Here is a 25515-nt window from a genome sequence, read left to right as displayed (position 1 = left end):
CACTGCCTGCTACTACCTGGCCTTCAGAATCCCTTGATCCTAAGACCTAAGGAGATATATATCACATATATTTATTCTTTAAAATATATATATATATATATATATACATAGTTATAAAACATATATGAAGCTGTTTTTCAAACTGGTGGGTAACGACCAAGTTAGCTGAAGCTATTTTAGTTGGTAAAAAGTAATTAAAGTGGTCTAATTAAATTAAATTAAATTAATTGGTTTCAATCGCCATTTCTCATTTACTTTTAAATTTTTTCTTCTTTTTTTATTGAAGTAGAACTTACATAGAGTAAAATGCTCAGGCCCTAATTGTATAGCTTGATGGATTTCATGTTTGTGCACCCACATAACCCCCATCCATATCAACATATAGAACATTTCCAGCACCTCAGCAGACTGTCTTGTATCTTCCCTCCCAGCTGACATTCTCATTGTTTTGACCTCTATGACTGTAGATTAGTTTTGACTATTCTAGACCTTCCGAAAAATGGAATCATACGTATGACTCTTTGTGTCAGGCTTCTTTAGCTCAACATTATGTGACCCAGAATAAAAAAATGGATAGAATTGAATAGAGGATATTAAAGTGCACTGCCTTTAATAATGATAGGTATTATTTAAGATATATGTGTATATCATGCATATATCATATGTTGATATATATATGTAGAAAGTGAGTGTGTTTGTGTATGTGTGTGTGGGGTTGTGATGTAAATGTATTTCTTACTGTGGGTCATGGTCAGAACCTAAAAAGTGCATCATTATAGGGGACTTAACTGTTGTTTCCCTGCACCACCCCCCCGCCAGCTCTCAAGTGTTTTTAAACCATTTTAACTTAAGAAGGTAGAAAAAGTGCAGAAGGTAATTTTTCGAAGAGAAAAAAAAAAGAAAATTAAGGTGTGCTGTTATTCACCAGCATGCTGCCATCCCACCTGTGGGGCAGGTGTCTGTTGGTGATGCCTCTTGTCCGCCTGCTTGGTGGCAGAAGTGCAGTGTGAGGGGCTCAAGCACCAGTGTGCCGGTGTGCCGGGCTCTCAGCCCCTTCATCATCCAGGGCCCCGAGTGTGAGTGGTGTTGACTATTTATAACCCCCTCCAGTGTATCTGGGGTGGGATCATTTGGACCTGTTAAGAAAGGAAGGAGGTTGATTGATAGCTGGTCATCCTGATTTTAGAAGGAATGGAGTCCAGAGTGTGAGATTGAATAGGGGTGGGAGGGCGTGTGGGAGGGGGAGGGAGGCTCCAGTTGCACAGCTAGGCAAGGAGGGAGAGTTCAGTCGGGGTGAGAGGAGATTCAGAGGCCAGCGCCAGGGAAAGGTCCGTGGGGAGATCAGGCCGCAGTTACGGCAGAGTGCAGAGAAAGGACTAGAACAGTGGGGGCAGGCAAAGGTGTAATTTAATGGCAGGCTCCCCTCAGGTCAACTCCTCTTTCTGCTTCGTTCATCCTGTTGCCCCGGCTTTTGTTTTCCACTGTGACAGGAGACATAACCCAACAGGATATGAGCGACAGGAAGTTGTTTTAGTACAAAAATAGCTGGTTTCTCATTGTGGAATGTGATGGAGGGGCCCTTGACATACAGTAGGCGTGATGTGGAATTAGGTTTTCAGAATAGTTTGTATATTCTTGGCCCTTTTGTTGCTTGTACATTTAGTACTGAACACCTCTATTGTTTTCTTACAGGGACACACTGTGTATACCCTAAAACCTGTTCTTTTCCTCCTGTTGTCTAAAATGGAGCCAAACATACGTTTGCTCTAAACGTAACAGCATTTATAGTATCAGAGTACACAGTCTTATAAACATTTTTATGAAATACACAAACTGTAGTTAAAGTTAGTTAATTGGTTTCTTCCCTACAGTGTCAAGGGGTAATACGATCATGTGGTAAACCCGATTACTATTTATTTGATAAATATTTTTTCTGGTTACATTTACCTTAGGTAACATTGGAATCAATATATATATATGTATGTATTATATATCACCTCCTGTGTAAAGGTAGTATGAAGAAGACCCTCATGCTCCCACCTTATATTTTCCTCCATAGCTTTTCTATTTTTGAGCTCTTTGTGTACTCAAAAAATAGCTGCTCACTCTTCTTTTCTTTTTTTTTTTTTTGTGGTGTGTGGGCCTCTCACTGTCGGGGCCTCTCCTGTCGCGGAGCACAGGCTCCGGACGTGCAGGTTCAATGGCCATGGCTCACGGGCCCAGCCGCTCTGCGGCATGTGGGATCCTCCCGGAATGGGGCACGAACCTGCGTCCCCTGCATCGGCAGGCGGACTCTCAACCACTGCGCCACCAGGGAAGCCCAGCTGCTCACTCTTAATTTGGCCTCCCCGTGTGGTTCCTGTTGAACCAAAATTGCTCCCATTCTGTTACCTTGTAACTTCTTTATAGTGAATGACTTTACCTTTCTTGGTAAATCTTCCACAGTTGAACACAGGCTAGAGTCTGGTGTCTCAAACTTTATGGTCTCATTGAGGTTGAGTAAGCATCAGGGGGCCAAGTTCAGCAGTACTTGTCAGAACCCAAACAGCTTCACAGACACCTTCTCTGAGTTTTTAAACCACATCTGTAATAAATGCTTCCTTCTCTGTATCCTAATCCAGAAAACTATGTCATTGTGTTATGATACAAGGGAATTGGCTAGGGTTGTGTTTGTGAGGTCAGCTGGCGTTCCATTTCTTGGGCTTCCTTATCTAGAATGCTTTATTATAGCTTTGTGACACAGAGGATGAGATGACGGTCCCTGGGATTTAGATATCATGGAAGTAGTGGAAACAAATCATGACAGCTTTTTAAATTAAAAGTATGTATTCTGGCTTCAAAGGATTTTGCTAAGTCTTCCTGTTTGCAACCCATTCTGTTTAAATGAGCCAACAGTCAACAGAGTATTCTCCTGAAGAGCCGTCCTCAAAATATGATGCTCTGGCCTTCGATCGTTTTCCCTGCTCAGAGATAAACTTAAGACACAGGGTATGCCTAAACTTTATGGTAGTTCTTCTGGAAACTCTTGAATGTTTGGTTCATAACTGCCTCTTAAGACAAGGAAGAAAACATTGTCAGGGTGTATCATTAGTGATTAAACTTAGGGAATACAGGAGTGGGGGGAATAACCTTTGTTTTAGACAAATCATTCTCTTCTGTAGTATCTGAGAAGTGTCCGTTTTTACAGAGAATGGCTCTGTCATTGTCACTTTTCTCTCTCCATTTTCCTCTATACTAAAGTATTAGACGGGTAGTGGGTAGGACCAGCAACAGGGTTTGGGGAAGAACCAATTGGGGTTCTTCCTGCATCTACGGTATGGACTGACTACAGGTTATTTTAAGAGCAGATCTGGTCTCTGTCACTTTGAGAAGTGCTGGATGGCATAGTCTGTGGGATATTTTTTTACAGCTATATTTTGTGGGCTCTTAGACAGTGAAGGTACTTATTACAGGAATCTACTTTATTGTCTTTACTAAAATTTAAGTGAAAATAAATGTACTTGCTATAATAAGTAAAAATATTCAAAGTTGTATAAAGAAAAGTTCATCTTTTCCTTCAGCCTCCATCCTCAGATTCCTGAGAGCACTGATGTTATTAACCTGTTATAATTGTTTCTTTACTGAACCAATTGTTCATGGAAACATTTACACATATGCAGTGTTTTTAGTTATTTTTAAAAATTTGCTCATGATATATATGTTACTCTGAAACTTGTTCTATCACTTAAAAAATTTTCATAGATGTTCCCCTGGGGCCATAGAGGATCCAGTTCACTCATTTTCATAGCTGCATAACATTCCAAATATGGATACTGAACACTTTATTCAGCCATCTCCCTATTCATGCGCATCTAGATAATTTTCAGTTTTTAGCCTATACAAACAGTGCACAATAAACATCATGACATATTTATAAGCTGAAATACTCATGCTCTTATTTCTGTATGAGAAATTCCCCAAGGTGGGATTTCTGGGTCACAGTTTATTGTGCTTTTAGTGCTTTAAATATTGCCTGGTTACTTTCCCTAAAGGTTGTAACAGTTCATATTCCCATTTCTCTGCATACTCACCAGAGGAGTGAAAAATGATATTTCACTGCTTTAATTTGTATCCCACTGTTTAGTAGTGGTATTTTTCATATTTTTGTATATTTATTTGCCATTTGGTTTTCCTGCTCTCTGACTTGCCTGTTCATATTCTTTACCTATTTTTTTCTGATCTAATAGTTAAAGAATCTGGGCTCTGAAGCCAGACAGCCTCAGTTAGAAGCCAGGTTTCTGTTTAGGGTTGTGAATTTGGGACAAAGTATTTACCCCTCGAGCCCCAGTGTTTTCTCTTAAACAAGGAGAATAATAAGACTTGCCTCCTAAGTTTGTACCAAATTTAAATGTGCACTTAGGATAACATCTAGCATAGAGATGTTGGCTATTATCAACAAATACTTGCTTTTATCATTATGATGCTTTCAAGTATTTATTATTCCCTGGCTCTGGGGGAAAGCCCTGCCCTTCCCGAGCCACATTTTCTTACTGCCTAGGTTTTACTTGGTAATTCTTTCAGACACCGTTTATCAGGCGTCCCATCTGTTTAAAGCACTCTGGGCCTTGGGAAGGATGGGAGGAGCTTTAAGAAGCTGAGCCTGCTTTTCATCTATCTCGTAGAAGAGCTGTCAGTGTGTGCAAGGTGGATTATAAGCTTTCACGTTATTTTTACATCTAACGTTGTCCCTTCTTCCCCATTAAATGGTTTTTCTAGTGAAGAATATATCCCTTGGATATTAGTGGCAACATCAGGATACTTTGAGTCTGTTTTGGCTAGTTGTTGATTTTTTTTTTTTCTGTTAATGTATCTGCATCTCTGTTTGTACTCTAATTATATAGAGCTCTTAGCAGTCTTTCTTGCTTTATTCAGTTCTCATCTCCTACTCTGCTTGAGTCAACAAGCATCTTTCAGAAAGACATGAGGAAATGCATCTACATTAAGAACCCATTGCTGTGCTCCAGTGTCTGGGATCATAGCGTTTGCCCTTGTTGAAGGACTCACGCAAAAATTCAGGAGAATGTATTTCTGTTGGTGGTGGCTCGCAGCACCTAGTACTGATGTTTCTGTTAGGAAACGCCATGGGTTGTGTACAAAGTAAAGCAAATTCTTTGGGTTCAGTTAAGTGTATTCTACATGCACGTGTTCTGGCCCTTTTGGTTTCAAAAATTAGGATAAGGGTATGGGCAAGATGGATTTAAAACATTGTCCTGGGCTTCCCTGGTGGCGCAGTGGTTGAGAGTCCGCCTGCCAATGCAGGGGACACGCGTTCGTGCCCTGGTCCAGGAAGATCCCACATGCCGCGGAGCCTGCGCGTCCGGAGCCTGTGCTCCGCAACGGGAAAGGCCACAACAGTGAGAGGCCCGCGTACCGCAAGAAGACAAAACAAAACAAAACAAAACATTGTCCTACACACCCCCGTCCCCAGCCACAGGCATACACTTTCCTCTGTAAGCATGAGCAGATGATTTGTAGGAATGCCCCTGAGCCTCCAGAAGCCTTAAAGCTGCAGGGAGAGCATCAAGATATAAACTTTGCTGTAGAAGAAGACTCGAGCCATCATCTTGTTGAACATTTTTACTCAGAAATGAAAATAGAGTCCAAGGAGGCTAAGTGGCTTGCTCAAGTTCATGCAGCCAGTTAACAACTGAACTAGAACTAGAACCCTTAGTTCTTGGCTGGCATTCTGGTGGTCATTTCATTCTAGATGTAGATAGTTTGTCAGATATGGTCAGAGTAGAGTTTGGGTCATTGCTAAGAACCTGTTACAACTACATGGCTGAGAAAATTAAGATGCTTAATTTCTCATTGGCCGTGATTAGAAATGTAATAGTAGACCTCTTTAAGCCACCAGCAGAGAGGACAAGACGCCCTCTCCCCTGTGGCTGTCACCACCCATTATGTGCTGAGATGTGACTCATGGTCTTTGGGCAAAGAAGCAGATGAGAGAGGACATTCTATTAAGAACTCTGACTGCCAGGAAGAACAGGATATAGATTTAGAGGCATCAGGTGTGGCATAACGTGGCTGGAGATGACTTCTATCTTGTGAATGTCTAAGAAGCTTCCTCTTCTCCCTGTTCCCGTATCCCACTTCTCCAGCCCCCATCTCTGCCACCATGTCTCTTTCCCTGAATGACCTCTCTTCTTCTGTCCATCCCTTCAGTGTTGGGGCCCCTGGATTTCTGTCCACAGACTCGCTTTCACACTTTCCGCCAGGGACTCTCACCCACCCCCAAGACTTGCATCCTCACCTCTATGCTGATGTTCTCCTGGTCTGTAACTCCAGCCTTCCTCCCCACCCTGTGCTCACGTCCCATCTCTCTGGCTGTCTACTGGATGTTTCCAGTTGGAAATCCCGCAGGCATCTCCAGACTCTACCATCTTCTCCACAAACCTGCTCTTCCTCCCAAATTAGTGGATTGACCAGTCAGCAGGCCACGCAAGCTAGGAAGGTGGGATTTGCTATGGGCCTTGCTGTGAGACTGGGAGCCTGTTGTGATAACTCAGGAGAGACCATGTGGACCTCCTAGTCTTTCCCTTTGTAATCCATTGCTTCAGCCCTACCCGAGAGGTGGATCTAAAATGCAGAACTGGTAACTTTATTCCCTTGGTTAAAATACTGCAGGATTTTTTGGATTCTGAGTGAAATCCCCAGACCTTACCATACAAATCTGACTCATTTCTCTACTTTTTTCATCATGTACAACCATTCAGTTGTAGTGAATGACCTGATCATTGCTCAGGTGTGACTCGTACCTTTATCCCTGTAGTACCTCCTCTTAGAATGCCCTTCTCTCCTTTTCTGGCCAAATGTCCTTGTCCTTCAAGATGGGCCTTCCTCTGGGAGCTCTTTCCTGGCGGCCACCCCTAGTGCAGGTTAGCTCACTGTACGTACGATTTCTTTTGCCATTCATATTGCTGTTTATTTTCTGTCTTCCCAGATGGTGTTTCTTGGGGATAGGAACTGCATTTCATTCATGTTTGTGTCCCTAGCTTGACATAAAATATGTGCTCATAAATATTTATTGAGTGAATCAGCAGTTCTCCCCTTGCTTGCTACTGATACCTACGGCCGTCCTTCAGGATACGCCACAGTTTTCTTTATTCCACCATCCAAAACGCATGCCTTCCTCTTCCTTTGCTTGTACCCTCAGTCTCAGGCTGGACCCTAAGTCCTTTCTACCCTTTGGGCTCATTTCCTCTCTCAGTATCTGTCCTTTCTGTGCATCCTTTTCATTTGGGCTGAAATGCTCACGTTTTCCTCCTTTTTGCTATCTAAATTCCACCCCTTCATTCAAGGCTTGTCCCCTGTTCCATTACTTTATGAAGCTTTTCTTTCTTTCTTTTTTTTTTTTTTTTTTCCTGCGGTACGCGGGCCTCTCACTGTTGTGGCCTCTCCCGTTGCAGAGCACAGGCTCCAGACACACAGGCTCAGCGGCCATGGCTCACGGGCCCAGCGGCTCCGCGGCATGTGGGATCTTCCCAGACCGGGGCACGAACCCGTGTCCCCTGCATCGGCAGGCGGACTCTCAACCACTGTGCCACCAGGGAAGCCCTATGAAGCTTTTCTTGATATTAATGCTTAATTATTCTCTTTTGCTTTCTTTGCATTGGTTTTGGCTACAGTTGATTATCAGCTTCATACGGGCAGGGATCAAGTCTTCTCTTTTTACCCCATAGCACTTACATTGTGTGCTACATACTGGATAGCCTGTCCTTGTTCATTGACATGCAGGTGACCCTCCAAGATGAGGGCAGAGCTGTCTGGCAGTCTGGGTCTTCAGGATGGGGTAGCTTTCAAACATATTTACACATCTCTGTAAGAAAAGGGTTTTTTCAATGTAATTTTTATTTTCTGTTTATCTTGTTATCAGAGTACCAGAGAAGCAGAAATCAAACTGAAAAGTGAAAGCAGAGTTAAACTTTTTTACTTGGACCCAGATGCCCAGGTAAGAACTATTTTAATATTTAAAATAGTTCAAGGAAAGAAAACCTTTGTTAGATTATTTGTTTGTTTGTTTGCTTATTTATATACTTTAGATAACAAGCAGTATAACAATATAGAAAATTAAGGAGAAAGAGGAAAAAATAAAAACAACCTGTAATCTCATTACCATAGCACAACCATTGTGAATATTTAATAGATTGTTGAAAATTGAGGGAGATTTATCCAAAGACACTCTCAAGTCCACAAAGAACATATATAATTTACCCCCTAAAATCACCATCAGAAGATAACAAGCATCGCTACAGATGTCCAGTAGACTGTGATATTTTCTGACTAGCCCAAGCTCAGTTCCAAATACAAGCCTTTCAGTACATGCGGTCCACATCTGTGTCCCAAAAATATCCAAAACACGGCTTGGGAGGGCCTCCAGGGTTGTCTACAGATAGGGCTGGTTTGAGGGGCCAGCTGTTCTGCTGTGTTTCCTCCCATATTTTCCTCTTCTTCACTTGTGGTCTTTTTTTATAGAACTTGTAACCATTTATCTTTAAACATAAGTATTTTTCTGTGTCTCTTCACAGACTTCATAACCGTATATATACACATATATATATATATTTTTGCTTTTTGATGATTATTATGGTGAAATATGCATAATATAAAATTTACCATTTTAACCATTTTTAAGTGTACTATTCACTGGCATTGGGTAGATTCACATTACTATACAACTATCACCACTATCTATTTCCAGAACTTTTTCATTCTCTCAAACAGAAACTCTGTACCCATTAAACAACAGCCCACCATGCCTCCTTCCCCTCACCCCGATTCTACTTTCTGTCTCTATGAATTTGCCTATTTAAGAAGTTCATATATGTGGAAGCATATAATATTTGCCTTTTTATGTCTGGCTTATTCCACTTTGCATGTTTTCAGGGTCCGTCCCTGTTACAACTTGTGTCAGAACCCCACTTTTTATGACTGAGTAATATTCCATTGTATGTATACACCACATTTTGCTTATAGATTTTTCTGTTGATGGACACTTGAGTTGTTCATAACAATAATTTTTAAGCTCTGCATAATGATCCATTGAGTAGATATAGCATCATTGATTTGACCATTATTATATACTCTATAAATGTGTAAAATAGTAACACTGTTGTGAGTAAATTAAGGTATATAGCGTTTCCATATTTTAAGCAATTTCCTTAGGATACATTTATTATGGGATTTTTTTTGTGAGAGCATAATACATTTATATATTTGCATTTTCTTTTAAAGAAGCTTGACTTCTCATCAGCTGAGCCAGAAGTGAAGCCATTTGAAGAAAAGTTTGGAAAAAGAATTCTTGTCAAGTGCAATGATTTATCTTTCAATTTGCAATGCTGTGTTGCTGAAAATGAAGAAGGACCCACTACAAATGTAATTTTCCTTTTAAAAAATAAAGATTAAAAAGCCTATCCAGAGGTTTCAGATGCGCCTGTTGCAGTGCAGCTGGGACATTCAGGCCTAGTTCCTGGTATCACAGAGGTGCGGTGTTAGATCAGGGTGCCAAGGGTTGTTTCGGCTGCCGGGACAGGACGTTTGTGATACAGGACAGGTATGGAGGCTATTGCTCTTGAGCAGTAATTTATAGCAACAGTCATACATAGGTCTAGTCATTTCTTCTTTGATAGCAGTGTTCTTTTTTCCTGACAGTTTGAGCCATAGTGATGGTCTGGATTGTTTTGTTTTGTTCAGGTCGAGCCTTTCTTTGTTACCCTATCCCTGTTTGACATAAAATACAACCGAAAGATTTCTGCCGATTTCCACGTGGACCTGAACCATTTCTCAGTGAGGCAGATGCTGGCCACCACATCCCCGTCTCTGATGAACGGCGGTAGGCAGAGCTCGCCTGCCCTGCAGGACATCCTTCACGAAGCCGCCATGCAGTATCCGAAGCAGGTGGGGGCAGCGTGAGCCCAGCGGTCATGCCAATAAGGCTTCTCTTGCACGTGCTACATAAATACGTAATGAAACTTTGTAATGCACAACTGGGGTAAATGAGACGGTTCGTTATATTGACAGCATATATAATTAGATAGTAAAAGCAAGCTGAAAGAGAAGAAGTAGTTTTCGATTTCTCATTTCTTTTTTCTAAACTTTCTGCTAGTTGCCTCCTCCACCAAATAGCCTTTTTGATCAGATGATGAACTGTTGATGAGTTAACCAGTTTGGCCCTGGGTGCTTCTGAATAGCTATACTGTATCAGTGCTCTTTGCTGCTTAAGAAGCTTTAATGTTCATGGGATTTGTTTAATGTGGCTGTAAATTCTACTCATGGAAGAAACTCTTTTGTTCCCTAGGGAATATTTTCAGTCACGTGCCCTCATCCTGATATATTTCTTGTGGCTAGAATTGAAAAAGTGCTTCAGGGGAGCATCACACATGGTGCTGAGCCATACATGAAAAGTTCAGACTCTTCTAAGGTATGGATACTTGCATGCTTTGAGATGATAAACAGCAATCAGAAAAAAGATATATAGAAATGATTAAAGAAATCACAGTTAAGCCATATTTATATTCTAAAAGATGTAGACTGGTCTCATAGATTGTCTTGTAGTTAACCTTATGTGTCCAATTTTCAGTGAAAAGTAGTTCCACGTGTAAATAAAATACTTCATTTGGCTAGACTATCCTGACATCCTGAAATAATTGGCAAAGGAATTTCCAGCTTAGTAGTAAACTTTCTATCATTAAAAAGTACGTATATTGTATTTAAATAGAGTTCATTCCACTTGTTGGCATGTCTCCGAGGTCCTGGAATTATAAATTTGGGTCCATTTACACTTAAATGTGAGACTGGAGACTAGGAGGTGACCTGGCTCAGATGATCTGGCCGGTAGTGCCAGTAGATCAGGCGCGCGTGCGTTTTGTCAGGTGGGGCGGGGCGACGGTGGCAGAGGGGTTGTGACATGAGGTGGAAGAGGGAAAGAAAACGTACAAGATGTATATTTGGTGTGTTTTCATTACTTCGGTGTTTGTTCGTTACCTGGGGAGTGCCTAGGTGTGGACATACAGTAGAGTTATTGAATATTAGAAGTCATCTAGGCCAAGAATACCTTTCACACTCCCCAAAACGGAGGTTTATGAAGGTTTAGTTACCTGCTCAGTGTCCCACAGCTAGAGTTGCCAACTGGCACTTGACTGTCACTTTCTAGCACATTGAGCTACCTGATTCCAGTCAGCTGTTGAGTGCTGTCCTGTGCCAGTTTTACAGTACTTTTATTTAGTTATTTTAAAAAAATTTTGTATTAGTGGTCATCTGACACCCTGATACATTGACAAGGACTGGTTGGTCAGCAGTAGGAGGGGACACCCCAGAGGCTCTAACTGGGGTTTTCTGAGTGATTCACAGCTTCCTGTCTTCCTCTCTTTGGCCACTGTACATCACAGGTGTGTCCACCAAGATGCAGGACGGTTTTTAAAGAACAGGTTCCAGGAGTCAGAGACCTGGGTGCTGAGCTCCTAACTAGCCTGGATACATCATGTCACCTCTCTGGGCCCCAGGTGTCCCATCTGTAGTTGAAAGATGATGTTGCTACCCCCCCACCACCTACATACGAGACAGTGCTATGGGTACTAAATCACTGACGCATATAGGAGGATGTCATTATCAATTATTACAGCTCCAGTCAAGGAGAAGCCCATTTACCCAGGCGCATGACTTCAAACATATGCCTTTCTGGCTGATAAAAGCAGAGTAAAATTTGGTCTCTGGAGAGAAACAGTTTTATTTTTAACATCAAGTCTGTAAAACCTTGGATGAGAAGCTCTTTTAGTTCTTTGATGGTTTGATTAATAATCAATGAATGCCCAAGGTAAGATCTACTCCCCCGCCACGTATGCAACACATTTCCAAGGCTGCTATGCTCCAGCTTTGCTACTTCTGCCTGCCACGTGCGTGGTTTGAAATTTGGCAGCTCACGCTGGTGTGAACATCACATATCCCCCCAGGCTAGATGCCACACTTCCCAGTGTCCGTTGAGCATCTGTTGAACTTGCTCCTGCTTCATTACTTATGGAACGTAAGGCTCAGCCATGTGTACATTTTTCCATGCGTTCACACCTCCAATGCAGTAAATTAAAGCAGAGATTAAGACTCAACCATCTCATATAAAAATAGGAGCTTCGGTAGAGATTTTGCTGAGGGATGATTTTTTCTGTATATCAAAATGTCTCTTCATGTTTTCCAAGATGGTCTAGAACGTCATTTGGAGGAAATTATTGTTTTGGAGGAAATTTTTAGGAATAGTCTCTGTAGGTGTCCACCACGAATAGATTTTCTAAAAAAGAAAGAAAAGTGGTGGGGGGGGGACCAAAGGGCAAAAATAGTTTTTCACTCTGACTTTTATATATATTGTGTTCCATTTATACCCTCAGTAAGTCTGAGAGTTCAGTCCTCGTTCACTACAGGCAAGAGTGAAACTTATTTGAGGCCTGTTGTGGCTTTAAATTTTACACAAATATTGCATTTTACTCCACAACATAGTCATTACTGTTAGAAGCTAAAAATAATCATTTCTACCTGAAAATGTGTAAGTAAAAATGGCCACCCCAGGAAGGCAGACCATTTACTCTATGATCCCTGAGTCCCCGCATGGACATGCCCCACTTGAAGCAGAAAGGGAGGGGCTGGATGAGCTCCCGACACCTGTTTCAGTCGAGAAGTGTTTTCCAAGTCATTCCTGAAGGCAGCAGTTCCCCCCCATGGTTACGGTAGAATCGTCATGTTTAGTAACTGGAACGGATAATGGCAAGTCTAGCCCAAGCTCTTCATTTTTTGGGTGGGAAAGTAGAGCCCAGAGAGGTTTAATGCTCTAGACTCACACAGCTGGTTTCAGTTTTACTCAGAGACAGAGAGCTCTATTGTTCTCCTTCTGAGTCTTCTAGATGCGCGCTTCTCAAACCTGGCGCACAGAGATCACCGGCGGTCTGGTCAGAATGCAGGTTCTGACCCAGGAGGTCTGGGGTGGGGCCCAAGACTCTGCATTCCTGACAGGCTCCCAGTGGGGCTGCTGCTGCAGCTCTGCAGAGCACACTTTAGTTCACAGGCACTAGGTCACATTTCCCAAAATTGGTTTGACTCCGATGTACTTAAGTAAATGTAAAAGACCCTTCAACTCCCCGCTCTGACTCTGAATTAGTCACACTTCGTAGTGGTAACAATGCAGTATTCCAGAAGAAGCAAATTTGGGGAAATTGGGTGTCATCTGCTTTAGCAATAGGGGTATAGTTGATGAATAGACCTGCCATGCATACATAGGCCAAAAGCAAATCTGCTTCCCTGTGCACCATAGAGTTAATCCAGCCACCCGCAACAGACCAAAATTAATCATTAGAAGTGAAAGTAATGGTAACTTATACCTAGAAAACAGAACATAGTGATTGAAAACACTGGCCTAACTTAAGTCAATACCTGTAATGTCTTAATAATGAATATATATCCCCCAAATCTGGGGAGTCTGCATAAGTCAGTGCACATTAGGAGTTATGAAAGCTTAGTATTTTCATTAGTATTCTCATTTAAACTCTAGTAATGTGATATATTTGGGCATGAATACCAAGTATTAGTAATTGTTAATAACTCAGTGGCCTCATTATATACCCCTTAGTTATGAAGAAATAGAAAGGCCTATGAAATGATATGCTTGTTGCCTATGAAGACCAAAGAAAAGACATACATTTTGGAAACAATTTTCATTTGATATTCTTTGAAAATCACTGCTAGGGAATGTGACAAGCAGAATACTCTGCATGAGTATAAATCCAGCCATATTCACTGCAGTAAGGTGTGCTTGTCCATGCATCTGATACTACCATGTGAGGTTGTTTAGTCTGTGGGATACAGTAACTCATGGTTTTATTCTGATGTCTTCAAGGTTGCTCAGAAGGTGCTGAAGAATGCCAAGCAGGCATGCCAAAGACTAGGGCAATACAGAATGCCATTTGCTTGGGCAGCAAGGTAAGGAGAACATCTTTTATACCTTTTATATGGATACAGGTATATGGAGATAGATAGTAGACAGACAGACAGACTGACCTATTCTGTTTTTTTGTCCAGAGACAAAGAAGTTTTAAATATGTAAAACTGAAAAATAAATAAGCTCCATATCTGAAAAATCATTTATTAGAGACACAGAGAGGAGAGATGCTAGCTGGAGGATGGCAGTGCTCGTACTGGCAGGATGGACATGAGTGTTTGTTGCAGAGCTGGGATTCCAGGTTCCAGCCACATGCCTCCAGCTGGGAGTGGGTGGCAGCCCGGTGAGGCCTGCAGATCGTCTTTATCTGTGATCTCTATTTCTTAAGCATTTGGCTGTGTATGTTACTTCCTAAGCACAAGCCATTTGCTGGAAATGTTTTCTATGTAAATTGAGTTAGTTGTGTTCCTCCTCATAAATATATTCCATGTCTTTAGATAATGAGATTTCTGCGGGCTATAGCCAGTGGAATAATAATTAGTCTTCACATAGAAACCGGAGTCAAGTTATGGATTTAGTTTGGTCATTTGGAAACAGCTTAGACACGTTGTTTTGCTATTTCAGGACGTTGTTTAAGGATGCATCTGGAAACCTTGACAAAAATGCCAGATTTTCTGCTCTCTACAAGCAAGACAGCAATAAGCTATCCAATGAAGACATGCTCAAGTTACTTGCAGACTTTCGAAAGTGAGTCTCAAGGCCTTACTTATTTCCACACCTGAAAAACAGAAGTTGTTCCGTGGAAAGGGAGGAAGCAGGAGCAGTCTTTTCAGTTGCTCAGCTCATACACAAGGGCATGTTGGATGAGCGTGGAACTTTTCCTCAAGTCCTTGAGCAGGAAGAAGGGGTTTAAAGTCAGAAGAGTTAGCTGGTTAATTTGAATTGTATAAAGAATGTTATCGGTGGTGCTGTGAAGCGTTTGTTGGGTAGAGATGAGCCCAGGGAGGAAAGAGACAATTGAGGAACCTTGGGCAAGAGGTGGGCAAGGACTCAGCAAAGCCATCGCAAGTGGACAGGAAGAGTAGGACATAGGACTAGTTCACGTCACGTTAGACAGGTGCAGTCACTGGGTCTTGGCTTCCTGATTGGGTGTTAGAGTGGAAGGAGAGAGAAATGGGTGGTAGTCTCAGGTAAATAACTCCCAGTTTTCTGACTTGCACGATGGAGTGATTTGTGGTACCATTAACTGAATGGGTGATGGGGGGAAGGACAGTAACTCATATAGTACTTACAGTTCACAGGCATTGTTCTAAGTGCTTTACCTATATTAGTGAGGGTATTTGTTTCCTAGAGCTGCTCTAACAATGCACCACATATTGGGTGGCTTAAAACAACAGAATTCTAGAGGCTAGAAGCCTGAAGTCATGGTGTTGGCAGGACCACGCACCCTCTGAGATCTCTAGGGGAGGATCTGTCCTTGTGTCTTTCATCATCTGGGAGCCCCAGGCATTCTTGGGCTTTTGGCAGCATAACTTCAATCTCTGCCTCCCGTCTTCACACGGCTGTCTTCCTGTGTGTCTCTGTCTATAAATTTCCTTCTTCTTATAGGAACACATCATATTGGATTAGGGCCAACCCTAATGACTTCATCTTAACTTGATTACATCTGTGAAGATCCTGTTTCTAAATAAGGTCACATTCATAGGTACTGGGGACTAGGACTTCACCATCTTTTCAGGGAGCGCAATTCAACCCATGGCAATAGGGCAGAGAGAGGCTGAGTGAGGTGTCCAGCATTGTACAGCTGGTGGCAGTCAGGTGGCTGAGGATCTGAGCCCTTAACCACTGGGCTCTTCTGGTGCTCCACTGTAAGAAGTTCACTGCTGAACCTATGACACGGATGTCCTTTGCTAGGGACGTGGGTGTTACAATTTCTCTGGGAAACTTCTGGGAAGGAGACAGAGCTGAGGGTATTAAAGGACAATGAAATGAGAAGAAGAGCCAGGAGCCAGCCAGGAGCTATTCTATACCTTAGGGGCCTTTCCGTCTGATGTTGTTACTGGAAAAAAATGCATTTCAAAGTAACACTATAAGTTTACCTAGAATTCAGAAGGGCTGTTTAGTGTTCTTTAACTTCATTTTCACCTTTTTCTTCTCTCTCCTGTTTTTTTCAGAATTCTAAATAGAGTCATAATTAACATCTTTCAAAAACCTTTACTTATTGGTAATGGGTAGTGTATTGTTATACATACTGTGTTGTCCTAGAGTATTGTTAAGTTTTTATTTGATTTTCAGGAAATCTTCAGCCTTGCTTATAGAATAAAAAGTTGATTTTTTAAAAAAAACTCTAGTCACCTTTAGTTAAATAGATGACAGTTTTCTCTCACTAGCCTACCGTGCGATTCTCAACAATCATGATGTAGGTCTCTGTACTCACTTAGGAAGGTGAGCTCACTGTATTGGTAAAGAGAAAGTGTATCTATGGGACGTCAATTTTGAAAAGAAAATATTTCATATATTTCTTTTTGTATATAAATGAAGAAATGGATAGGTGAATAGCTAGCTAGATGGAAAGATAGAAGGACATAAAAATCGTCATTTGGGTTATACACCAAATGGTAGTCAGGGTTATCTCTGAGGGATGGGTTTATGGGGGATTTTTCACTTTCCACTTTGTAGCTTTCTATGATTTTCCATGAACTTTTTTTTTTTTAACTAACATTTAGCCATATATTCCAACAAAACAGAAAGTGAAGTTTTTTATGTGTGATGGGGGTTGGGAGCCCTGTCTCAGAAGTCACTCCCTAGGCTGGTTAGCTTGACAGTGGCTGCTCTTTGGGGGTGGCCCCAGCTGAAGGTCTGGCTTCCTGGGTGGAACCTGGAGGGTGGAACTTCACAGGTTCATCAATCAAAACATGATCCGAGCAGAGAGCCTGTGACCAGGCAGCAAAGAGCAAAGCCTCCACTGGTCCCGAGCGCAGGGTGGGTTCTCCCTGCACCACAGGCCTTCAGTAGGAAGGGTTTGCTGGGAAGACTGTGGTCCAGATGGCCAGCGAGAGACTCAGAAACCCGAAAATAGAGAACCAATGCTGTCAGCAGCAGAAAATGCAGTGGCACGAGGAAAGCTGCTGTCCTTTTTCAGTAAGAATCCAAAGAAATGCCAGTGTTTCTTTGTGTGTTTTTCACAGTTGAGTTAGGGGAGTGGAGGATGCCTTTTTTCATTTTTAAAAAAACCTTAGTGTTGCTCTTTTTCTTTCCTCTTTTTTTTCTTTTTCTTTTCTTTTTTTTTTTTTTTTTATACAAAGAATAATCTCATATCAGTGGCTTAGGCACCAGCTTGGATCCAAAGCTATCGTTTCTGCTCCCATGATTGTCTCAAAATGTCATTTAACGATGGATGAGAAAAATGTTCTGAAGCTGCCCTAGTGTCTAGAAAACAGCTGGCAAAGCTCATCAGCCACTTTGCCCCTCTCCCTTGTAGTAATTATCAGAGGAGACATTCCACGATTTAGTAAGAAAATAATTCTGTCAGATAGATGGTACTGCTAACATACGTGCTCCAGGAAGTATCTATCCAAGAGGAGGGACGTGGTTTTTTTTACATTTGTTTGATTTGCTGATGGCTGTGTCTTGTCTTATTTCTGCAGCGGATCTGAAGGCAAAGTATAAAAATAGAACATTTTCTTTAAAATGCAGACCTTTTTTTAATGCTACCATATTAAGTAGTTTAGGTAATAATACTATAAGGGTTTCTGCATGAGACTTACATATTTGTGTTTATTTGTACCTCTCTATTCTGTGTACCCAAGTTTGACATGATTATTGTTCGCAACCTAATCCGTAACTCACTTCCGTGATGGGAGATCTCAGGCGGGTCACTTGGCCTCTGTGCTTGAGTGTCCTCTTCTTTTTAAGGGGCGATAATAATAGCCCTGCCTCCTAGAACTGTGGGGATAAGTGAGAATGCCTGTCAGGGTGATTCCTCTCACCGTGAGCACTGGTCTCATCCCCTGTTCCTTCTCAACACGTCTAGACCCTCCACTTTTCAGTACAAGTTTGTATACAGGCTACGGAAGTAGTTGCCATCATATATCTTAAATAGTTGACAGTATCTACTGGATTTTTGGCTTCTTGAGAACGGGAATCAGATCCTGTTTGTCTTCTGTCCACGGTGCCTAGTGTAGTGCACATTGTAGCCCAGCGTGAACACTTGATAGATGCTTATTGAAATTTATCATAGACATAAATTCAGTGGTTTTGTTTAAACAAAAATATCTCAAATTTCTTTCAACCATATATATATTTTTAAGTGACAGAAGAGCTTTTAGGGAATATTTCCTTTCACAAAATGCAGTTAGAAGAGTAGACTCACACCAACAACATACCCAAGCACGTCTGTATTACCAATTGATCACTTTAATGGGTCAATATAGGAAGTAGGGAAGGGAGGGTCAAGCTCCAGAAACACAAAGGTAAGGACACCAACCCTCTTGGCATGGGATGACTGCTAGTTTGTGATACCATTGCCCTTTCCTCTGGGGGAGTGGTTGAACCAGCAGGAATGTATGGGCAGTGGGAAAAGAAAACCTTTCATTTTCCCAAGAGAGGGAGTTTGAGCCTCACTCTTAAGTTCACATGTAGACAGAAGCAGTTTCCAAATGCCAGACTCCGTACATGCATCTCCATTACACATTTATTTAATCAGTGAAATTTTAAGATGGGTTTTCATGCTCAAGCATTCTTTTATAAGTTTTACATAGAATGTAGGTACTAATTTTTAGCATTAAAAAAAAACTCCAGGGGCTTCCCTGGTGGCGCAGTGGTTGAGAGTCCACCTGCCGATGCAGGGGACACAGGTTCGTGCCCTGGTCCGGGAAAATCCCACATGCTGCGGAGCGGCTGGGCCCGTGAGCCATGGCCGCTGAGCCTGCATGTCCAGAGCCTGTGCTCTGCAACGGGAGAGGCCACAACAGTGAGAGGCCCGCATACCGCAAAAAAAAAAAAAAAAAAAACTCCAAACTAATTTCAGATATGAGAGAATTCTCTTTGTGCAACACATACTTGCACACACACACCCCACTTTGGTCACTTTGGAAATGCACATATAAAAGGCAGTAGAATTTTTGATGTGTGTGACGTTTTGATCTCTAATAAGCCAAGTTCAATAAAAATCATAAAGTTTTGAAATAGGTTTAAGATTATGTTTTAAAAAACTGAGTTGGTAGAAACAGCTTCCACAGAGTCCCTGTACTACCTGATACGGAACTAAGCTCAGATCGGTGCTTGCTTGGAAATGAATGGAAATAATGCCGCTACAGAGTAGCAACTAGAAGTAAAAGCTCTCAGTAGAGGGAGGAAACAGAAAAAGAAGTAAGTATAAAGCTCTCAATAGAGGGAGGAAACAGAATAAGAAGTAAGTATAGTTAGACACAGAAGTAAGTAACACATCATAGAAAGAGTTCCAGTGAATGAAGATAATTTAATTAAAATTTGTTGCTTAGAAATCCAAATCTCTCAAACTTATATGGGCATGATGTCATAGTGATAACCAAAAAAAAAAAAAATCTTGAAGAAGGTATATATTTATCCACAGGTAGAAATAACTAGGAAGGGGTGAATTATAGTACTCTCGAGTACTTATTGTACATTTAAAAGTATCATTTACATTAAACATAATATTTCTGACTCAAGGAAGCAGATACAACTCTGTAGGTGTCTCTAAGATTTTGTCAACACAGAGTTTTATGGTATGTTGCAGAGTTAAGTTGCTCAAATGAAGAGGTGGAGCAAGGCAGTATACGTCAAGAAAATTTATACCTGCATAGAAACCCCCTGGTCTGAGGGATGATGCCCCAAGAGCTTTGGGTAAAGGTGAGGGAGGCTCTGGTGGAGTATCACTGTGGTAGCTAACAGTGCTTGGGAAGCCATTGACAGCTCCCAGGGAATGATTGTCGAAGGCACAGTCTTCCTGCTAGAAGAAAAGGGTATTGTGTTTGTGAACAAATCACACAGTGGCACAGGGACAAAGTATCGGGGTAATGCTGGACGGTACCTGGACATCTTTTGGCCAGCAATCTTTTTAACTGAAGGCAGAATGATGAATATTTGTTGACTTGCTTTCCTGACAGTTATCTCTGTCAGGATTTCAAGGAATTGTTCATTTAAACTCAGTTGTAAACAAAAAACAAGTGGAAATGAGAGGAATCCTGAGAGAAGGTGATTGTGTAAGTTGGAGCTGGTGATGGGCAAAGATGACTATGGTCAATGTGGGCTGTAGTCATATGAAAGCAAGAAGTTGGAACTGTTAGGGGCCTCCTGGTTCAGATCCACAGTACCACAAGATATGTTTTAAGTTACATGTGAGATTGCTTAAGACAACAATAATGTCTGAGGAATCTTAAAAACAGGAGTTAGGAACTTTTCAAAACTGGGAACAAAACCAAATGCTGAATCTGTTGGCCACTGAGCTGTGATGTTTCTTGCCAGTGTTCTCAAAGACATAATTAAACAGGTGGCCGATGAAGAACCAGGAAGCAGTGTTCTGTGTTCTAGGAACAAGTCACGTCACGTAGAACAAGTTATCCTAGCCAAGTTTCTGCTTCTCTCTTTTTAATTGGGTTGCCACGCTGGTCCAGCAGAGGAATGCAAAGTGTATATTCTAAGATGACCAACGTGTCAGAGAAGTGTAGCACATGTGAGAGAGTGGACAGTTGTTCAATGCTGGAGTGACCAGAAACCAGGAGGGGTGATGAGTGGCTAGTATCAGTCTGGCGATGGGCCTCTAGAGGTTTGAGAAGGAGCTGCTGCTTGCAATATTCTGTGCATTATCTTCATCAGTGACTTTTATGAGAACGTAAGGTGCTGATGAATGTCTTCATGACATAAAGCTGTTAGGCATATCTAATGCATTAGATGTTAGAATGTGGATTTAGGAGGGTTTTGATCAACTGGCATGACTCGATCATAAAAAGATAAATTTTCACCAAGACAAAAATCAAATCCTGTTCTGACTTCTAAAAACATAATTGTATAAATACAGGATGGAAACATATAGCATGATAGTGAAGCATATGAAAAAAAAATTAGGGAGTTTAGGTGCTTGTAAATTTAATGTGCATCACTAGGGTGGTGTGACCGTTTAAAAGTAATAGAATTTTGACTGCCTCAGGAGAAGGGTATATTGTTCAAAACCAGACAGCTGCTCTACCCCACCTGGGCAGACCACACTGGGCCTTATCTAGGCAGTTCTGGGAGCCATGATGTAAAGGGGATGTTCTTACGTGAGAGAAATGGCATTGGAGGGAGATGCAAAAGGGCTGAGAATCCGGGACTTCAGGAAGGTGTGATAGCTGTGTATAGATGGTTAAAAGTGTTACACAGAGAAACATAACTAGGCTCCTTAATGAGTGGAAGCTTCAGAGAAGTGAATTTTACCATGCTGTGACGAAGAGCAATCTGGGTATCGAAACGGCTATGTTGAAGATTTCCATGTCACTAGGAATGGCTGAGGCAGGTCAGGAATGTCACAGAGGACATTCCTGCATTGGATGGAGTCAGACCAAATACAAACACCAGACATTTCACTGAGTACCTTCTTTGTATCTGGCATTTCACTAGACATTGGAGCCTAGGATGGCTTCTGAATTTTCATGATCCTACATGAGCCAAGAATGTATGCTGAGGATGGAGTGGTTCAGGAAAACTTCCGCTATAACATTTTGCTAATATTCTTATCTGGACTTGAGTCCAGCACAGTAGCCACTAGCCACGGTGTGACTATCCAGCACTTGAAATACAGCAGGTCCTACTGAGATGAGCTGCAAGTGTAAAATACACACCTGGTTTCGAAGAATTAGAACACACTTTTTATACTCATTACATATTGAGATAATATTTTTTAAATGTTGGGTTAAATAAAATATTTTTAAAACTAATTTTTACCTGTTTCCTTTTACTTTTTGAAAATGTAGCTATTAGAAAGTTTAAAATTACTTTTATGGCTTGCATTATATTTCTCTAGAAAGTGCTGCTCTAGAATTCAGAGCTAACCTAACCTGTTTGATTTTTCTCTTCTTTCGTTTGTAGACCTGAGAAGATGGCTAAACTCCCTGTGATTTTGGGCAATCTAGACATTACAATTGATAATGTTTCCTCAGACTTTCCTAGTAAGTGTAAGTTCTATATAATAAACAGACAAGTTTTTGTTTGGTTTTTACTTCAATTTGTTTGTTTTTAATTTTTTTAGATTATGTCAATTCATCGTACATTCCTACGAAGCAATTTGAAACCTGTACTAAAATGCCAATCACGTTTGAGGTAGAGGAATTTGTGCCCTGCATACCAAAACACACTCAGCCATACACCATCTACAACCACCACCTTTATGTTTATCCTAAGTCCTTGAAATATGACAGTCAAAAGTCTTTTGCCAAGGTGAGTGCAAAGATTGAGGTTTTATTTTTGATACCAAACTCTCTTAGATTTTGGCTTCTCGTGTTCTTTTATAAATATTTACATACTTTGGCTTTTTCTTTTCTTTTTTTTTTATTATTTAACTATCACTGCAGGCCAGAAATATTGCTATTTGCATTGAATTCAAAGATTCAGATGAGGAAGACTCACAGCCTCTGAAGGTTTGTATTTTATGTGTTCGTAATTTTCCATTTAAAAAATGCAGTTGCATGATATTGTACAACTAAAGGGATTTAGCACATTTTAATCGACACAGACACAAAATATGTGACATCACAGAATATAACCACATATGCTGAACCTTACGGAATTTGGAATAATTGAGTTCTTGCTCTTAATTGATAATGTCTGTTTTGTTATACTCTTTAGGGAGGGGGTTTTCTTATACGTGTTCAATTCAGTAAACATATCTGCACCTAACTTGAAAATGTTTATTCTAGTATATAATAATAATAGTAGATTATTGGTGATGTTTATTGAGTGCTTGTTATATTCCAGGCTCTGCTCCTAGAGCCCTATAGGTAATTAGACTCCTTTAATGCTCATAACAGTCTTTTGAGTTAGGAACTAGTATTATCTGAATTTTTTTTAGATGAGGGAACTAATGCAGAGAATTTAAGTGAATTGCTCAGGGCCATACATTAGTGGAACCGGTGTTCAAACCCAGGCATTCTGGCTCCAGAGCCCAAATTCTTTGCTGTAACTGTGTGGAAATGACTTTCCAAAAAGGGAAGGAGATAAAGATGCAAAGAATATAATATAGTTTTTGCCCTCAAGAAATCCACAGTTTAGTGGGAAAGGCAGTCATGGAGGAAAAGCTCCTGGCACACAGAAGGTACAGAAATGTTTTTTTTTTGGATAAAACTGAATAATTAGTATAAAAAATTGCCGAGGGGACACAGGAAGGAATGAGTCATTTCTTGAAGGATGCATGAGAGTTTGCTTGCTGTACATGGGAGGGAAGGTCGCTCAGACCGAGGGTTTGTGTCAGCAAAGGCATGGAGGTGAAAGTGAGCAGTGAGCAGGCATTGTCCAGGGCATGGAGGGGTGGGGGAGGGGTGGGGGAGGGAGTGGAGGGGAGGGCTGGGAGATAAGCCAGGAGCGGGTAGGATCTAGGAGTAAGGGGGCTTGTGGGTATGGAATTTTGTAAGCAGGAGAAATCCATCAAAGGTGGCTTAGTTTATGCTGTAGGAATGCTGCTTTCTTTACAACACATCTGAGTTTAATTTCTTACTCTATTAATTGAAGACTGGTGTCTCCCTTTGCTAATTCTTATTTTAGTGCATTTATGGCAGACCTGGTGGGCCAGTATTCACAAGAAGCGCCTTTGCTGCAGTTTTACACCATCACCAAAACCCAGAATTTTATGATGAGGTAAGTGAGGTTTTCAAGAGAAAACCCAGTTTAACCAGTTTTAAGGAAAACTCCACTTTCTTTGCTTAGTAAACCAGAATTCAAGAGAAGCTGCATACTGAAATTACAGTAATAGAACTAAATGTTGAAATATTTATTTTACATAATTTTTCTAATTATAAAAATAACATTTATTATGAAAAATAAGAACTTGGAAAATGCAGATAATATAGAAAAGAAAAAGTCAAAATTCCTCTCGTATAACTACCACAATTAATATTTCCGTTCAAATGCATACTTAAGTATAGTTAAATACTTGTTGGACCTGAGAATCTTCCTTTCTTATTTTTGGGTTTCCTTATGTAGAATTATAATGCAGTTCATTAAAACTACTATGTGAATCCTATTTTATTTATTTATTTATTTATTTTTGCGGTATGCGGGCCTCTCACTGTTGTGGCCTCTCCCGTTGCGGAGCACAGGCTCCGGACGCGTAGGCTCAGCGGCCATGGCTCACGGGCCCAGCCGCTCCGCAGCATGTGGGATCTTCCCGGACCGGGGCACGAACCCGTGTTCCCTGCATCGGCAGGCGGACTCTCAACCACTGCGCCACCAGGGAAGCCCTGAATCCTACTTTTAAATGTTTAAACCTGGTTTTTCATTATGCCTTGGTTGTGTTAAGTTAATGAAGTGGTTTCTGTCATGAGTTTTCCAGTTCTTTGTAGAGTTGAAATACTAACTCTCCTGTTTTTTGGTCAGTGAATGTTTTTAGTCCATTCAGGCTGCTGTAACAAAATACCACCAACTGGGTGGCTTGTAAACAGCAGATATTAATTGCTCCGGTTCTGGAGGCTGGAAGTCTAGGATCAGGGTGCCAGTATGGTTGGATGAGGGCCACCTCCCGGGTCACAGACTTCTCAGTTGTGTCCTCCCATGACAGGAAGGGCCGGGGAGCTCTATAGGATCTCTTACAAGAGCACTAATCCCATTTATGAGGGCTCCATCCTCATGCCCTAATTACCCCAAAGGCCCCACCTACTAATACCATCACCTTTGGAGCTAGGATTTCAGCATATGCATTTGTGGGGGACACAAACATTTAGACGAGTACAGTGTATTAAGGATCCATTTCTTCCTTAGCACAACTTTACAGCCTCAGCTCTCTTTAACTGCAAACGTTAAATCAGTTTGGAGAGCAACTACACGTTTGTACATGGGTGACACGTTGTTGTTTTGGAATATAAAAAAGATTGTTATTTTGTCTTCCTTGCAGATTAAAATAGAATTGCCCACCCAGCTACATGAAAAGCACCACTTGCTGTTCACATTCTTCCATGTCAGCTGTGATAATTCAAGCAAAGGAAGCACAAAGAAGAAGGATGTTGTTGAAACACAAGGTTTGAATTTCATCATTCCTTTGATTGTTCACAACTTAGCACATTAGGTTCTTAAATTTTGTTTTGATTCTGAATTTGCATCCTTTTGTGAAGGCGTTTTTAGATGACGTTTGTAAGGGTAGCATGCCCAGCTCACATACATCCATTTTATAGGAGATAATTTTAGGATTCTAATCCCAAAGAGGACAGCGTACATTATAGATGCTGTTCTGCAGAGACTGTATTCAGGGTCTTTTCAGTTTCTTACTCTGATTGGTATTAACAGTTTTTAAAGATCAGGCAATATAGTAACATGGCTGTCTTCATACATTTTCCTACACTTACGGTGATTTTTTTGTC

The 25515-nt window shown here is 41.1% G+C and overlaps 1 protein-coding gene across 7 annotated transcripts in view; it reads left to right on the top strand.

Moving 5' to 3' along the window:
- Positions 1-25515, top strand: part of DOCK9 (dedicator of cytokinesis 9) — a 282273-nt gene that overhangs the window by 164250 nt on the left and 92508 nt on the right. For all 7 annotated transcript variants that reach the window (XM_060080170.1, XM_060080175.1, XM_060080172.1 and 4 more), the window contains exons 10-20: positions 7916-7990; positions 9274-9414; positions 9733-9936; positions 10337-10459; positions 13913-13995; positions 14579-14701; positions 22040-22119; positions 22200-22387; positions 22522-22587; positions 23708-23800; positions 25053-25176. In XM_060080170.1, the coding sequence (XP_059936153.1) occupies positions 7916-7990; positions 9274-9414; positions 9733-9936; positions 10337-10459; positions 13913-13995; positions 14579-14701; positions 22040-22119; positions 22200-22387; positions 22522-22587; positions 23708-23800; positions 25053-25176 (1300 nt within the window). The remainder of the gene's footprint in view (positions 1-7915; positions 7991-9273; positions 9415-9732; positions 9937-10336; positions 10460-13912; positions 13996-14578; positions 14702-22039; positions 22120-22199; positions 22388-22521; positions 22588-23707; positions 23801-25052; positions 25177-25515) is intronic.

Source organism: Mesoplodon densirostris, chromosome 17 (assembly GCF_025265405.1).
Source record: "Mesoplodon densirostris isolate mMesDen1 chromosome 17, mMesDen1 primary haplotype, whole genome shotgun sequence".
NCBI lineage: Eukaryota > Metazoa > Chordata > Mammalia > Artiodactyla > Ziphiidae > Mesoplodon > Mesoplodon densirostris.
Note: the sequence above shows the minus strand (reverse complement) of the source record. Positions and strands in the feature narration are given on the sequence as shown.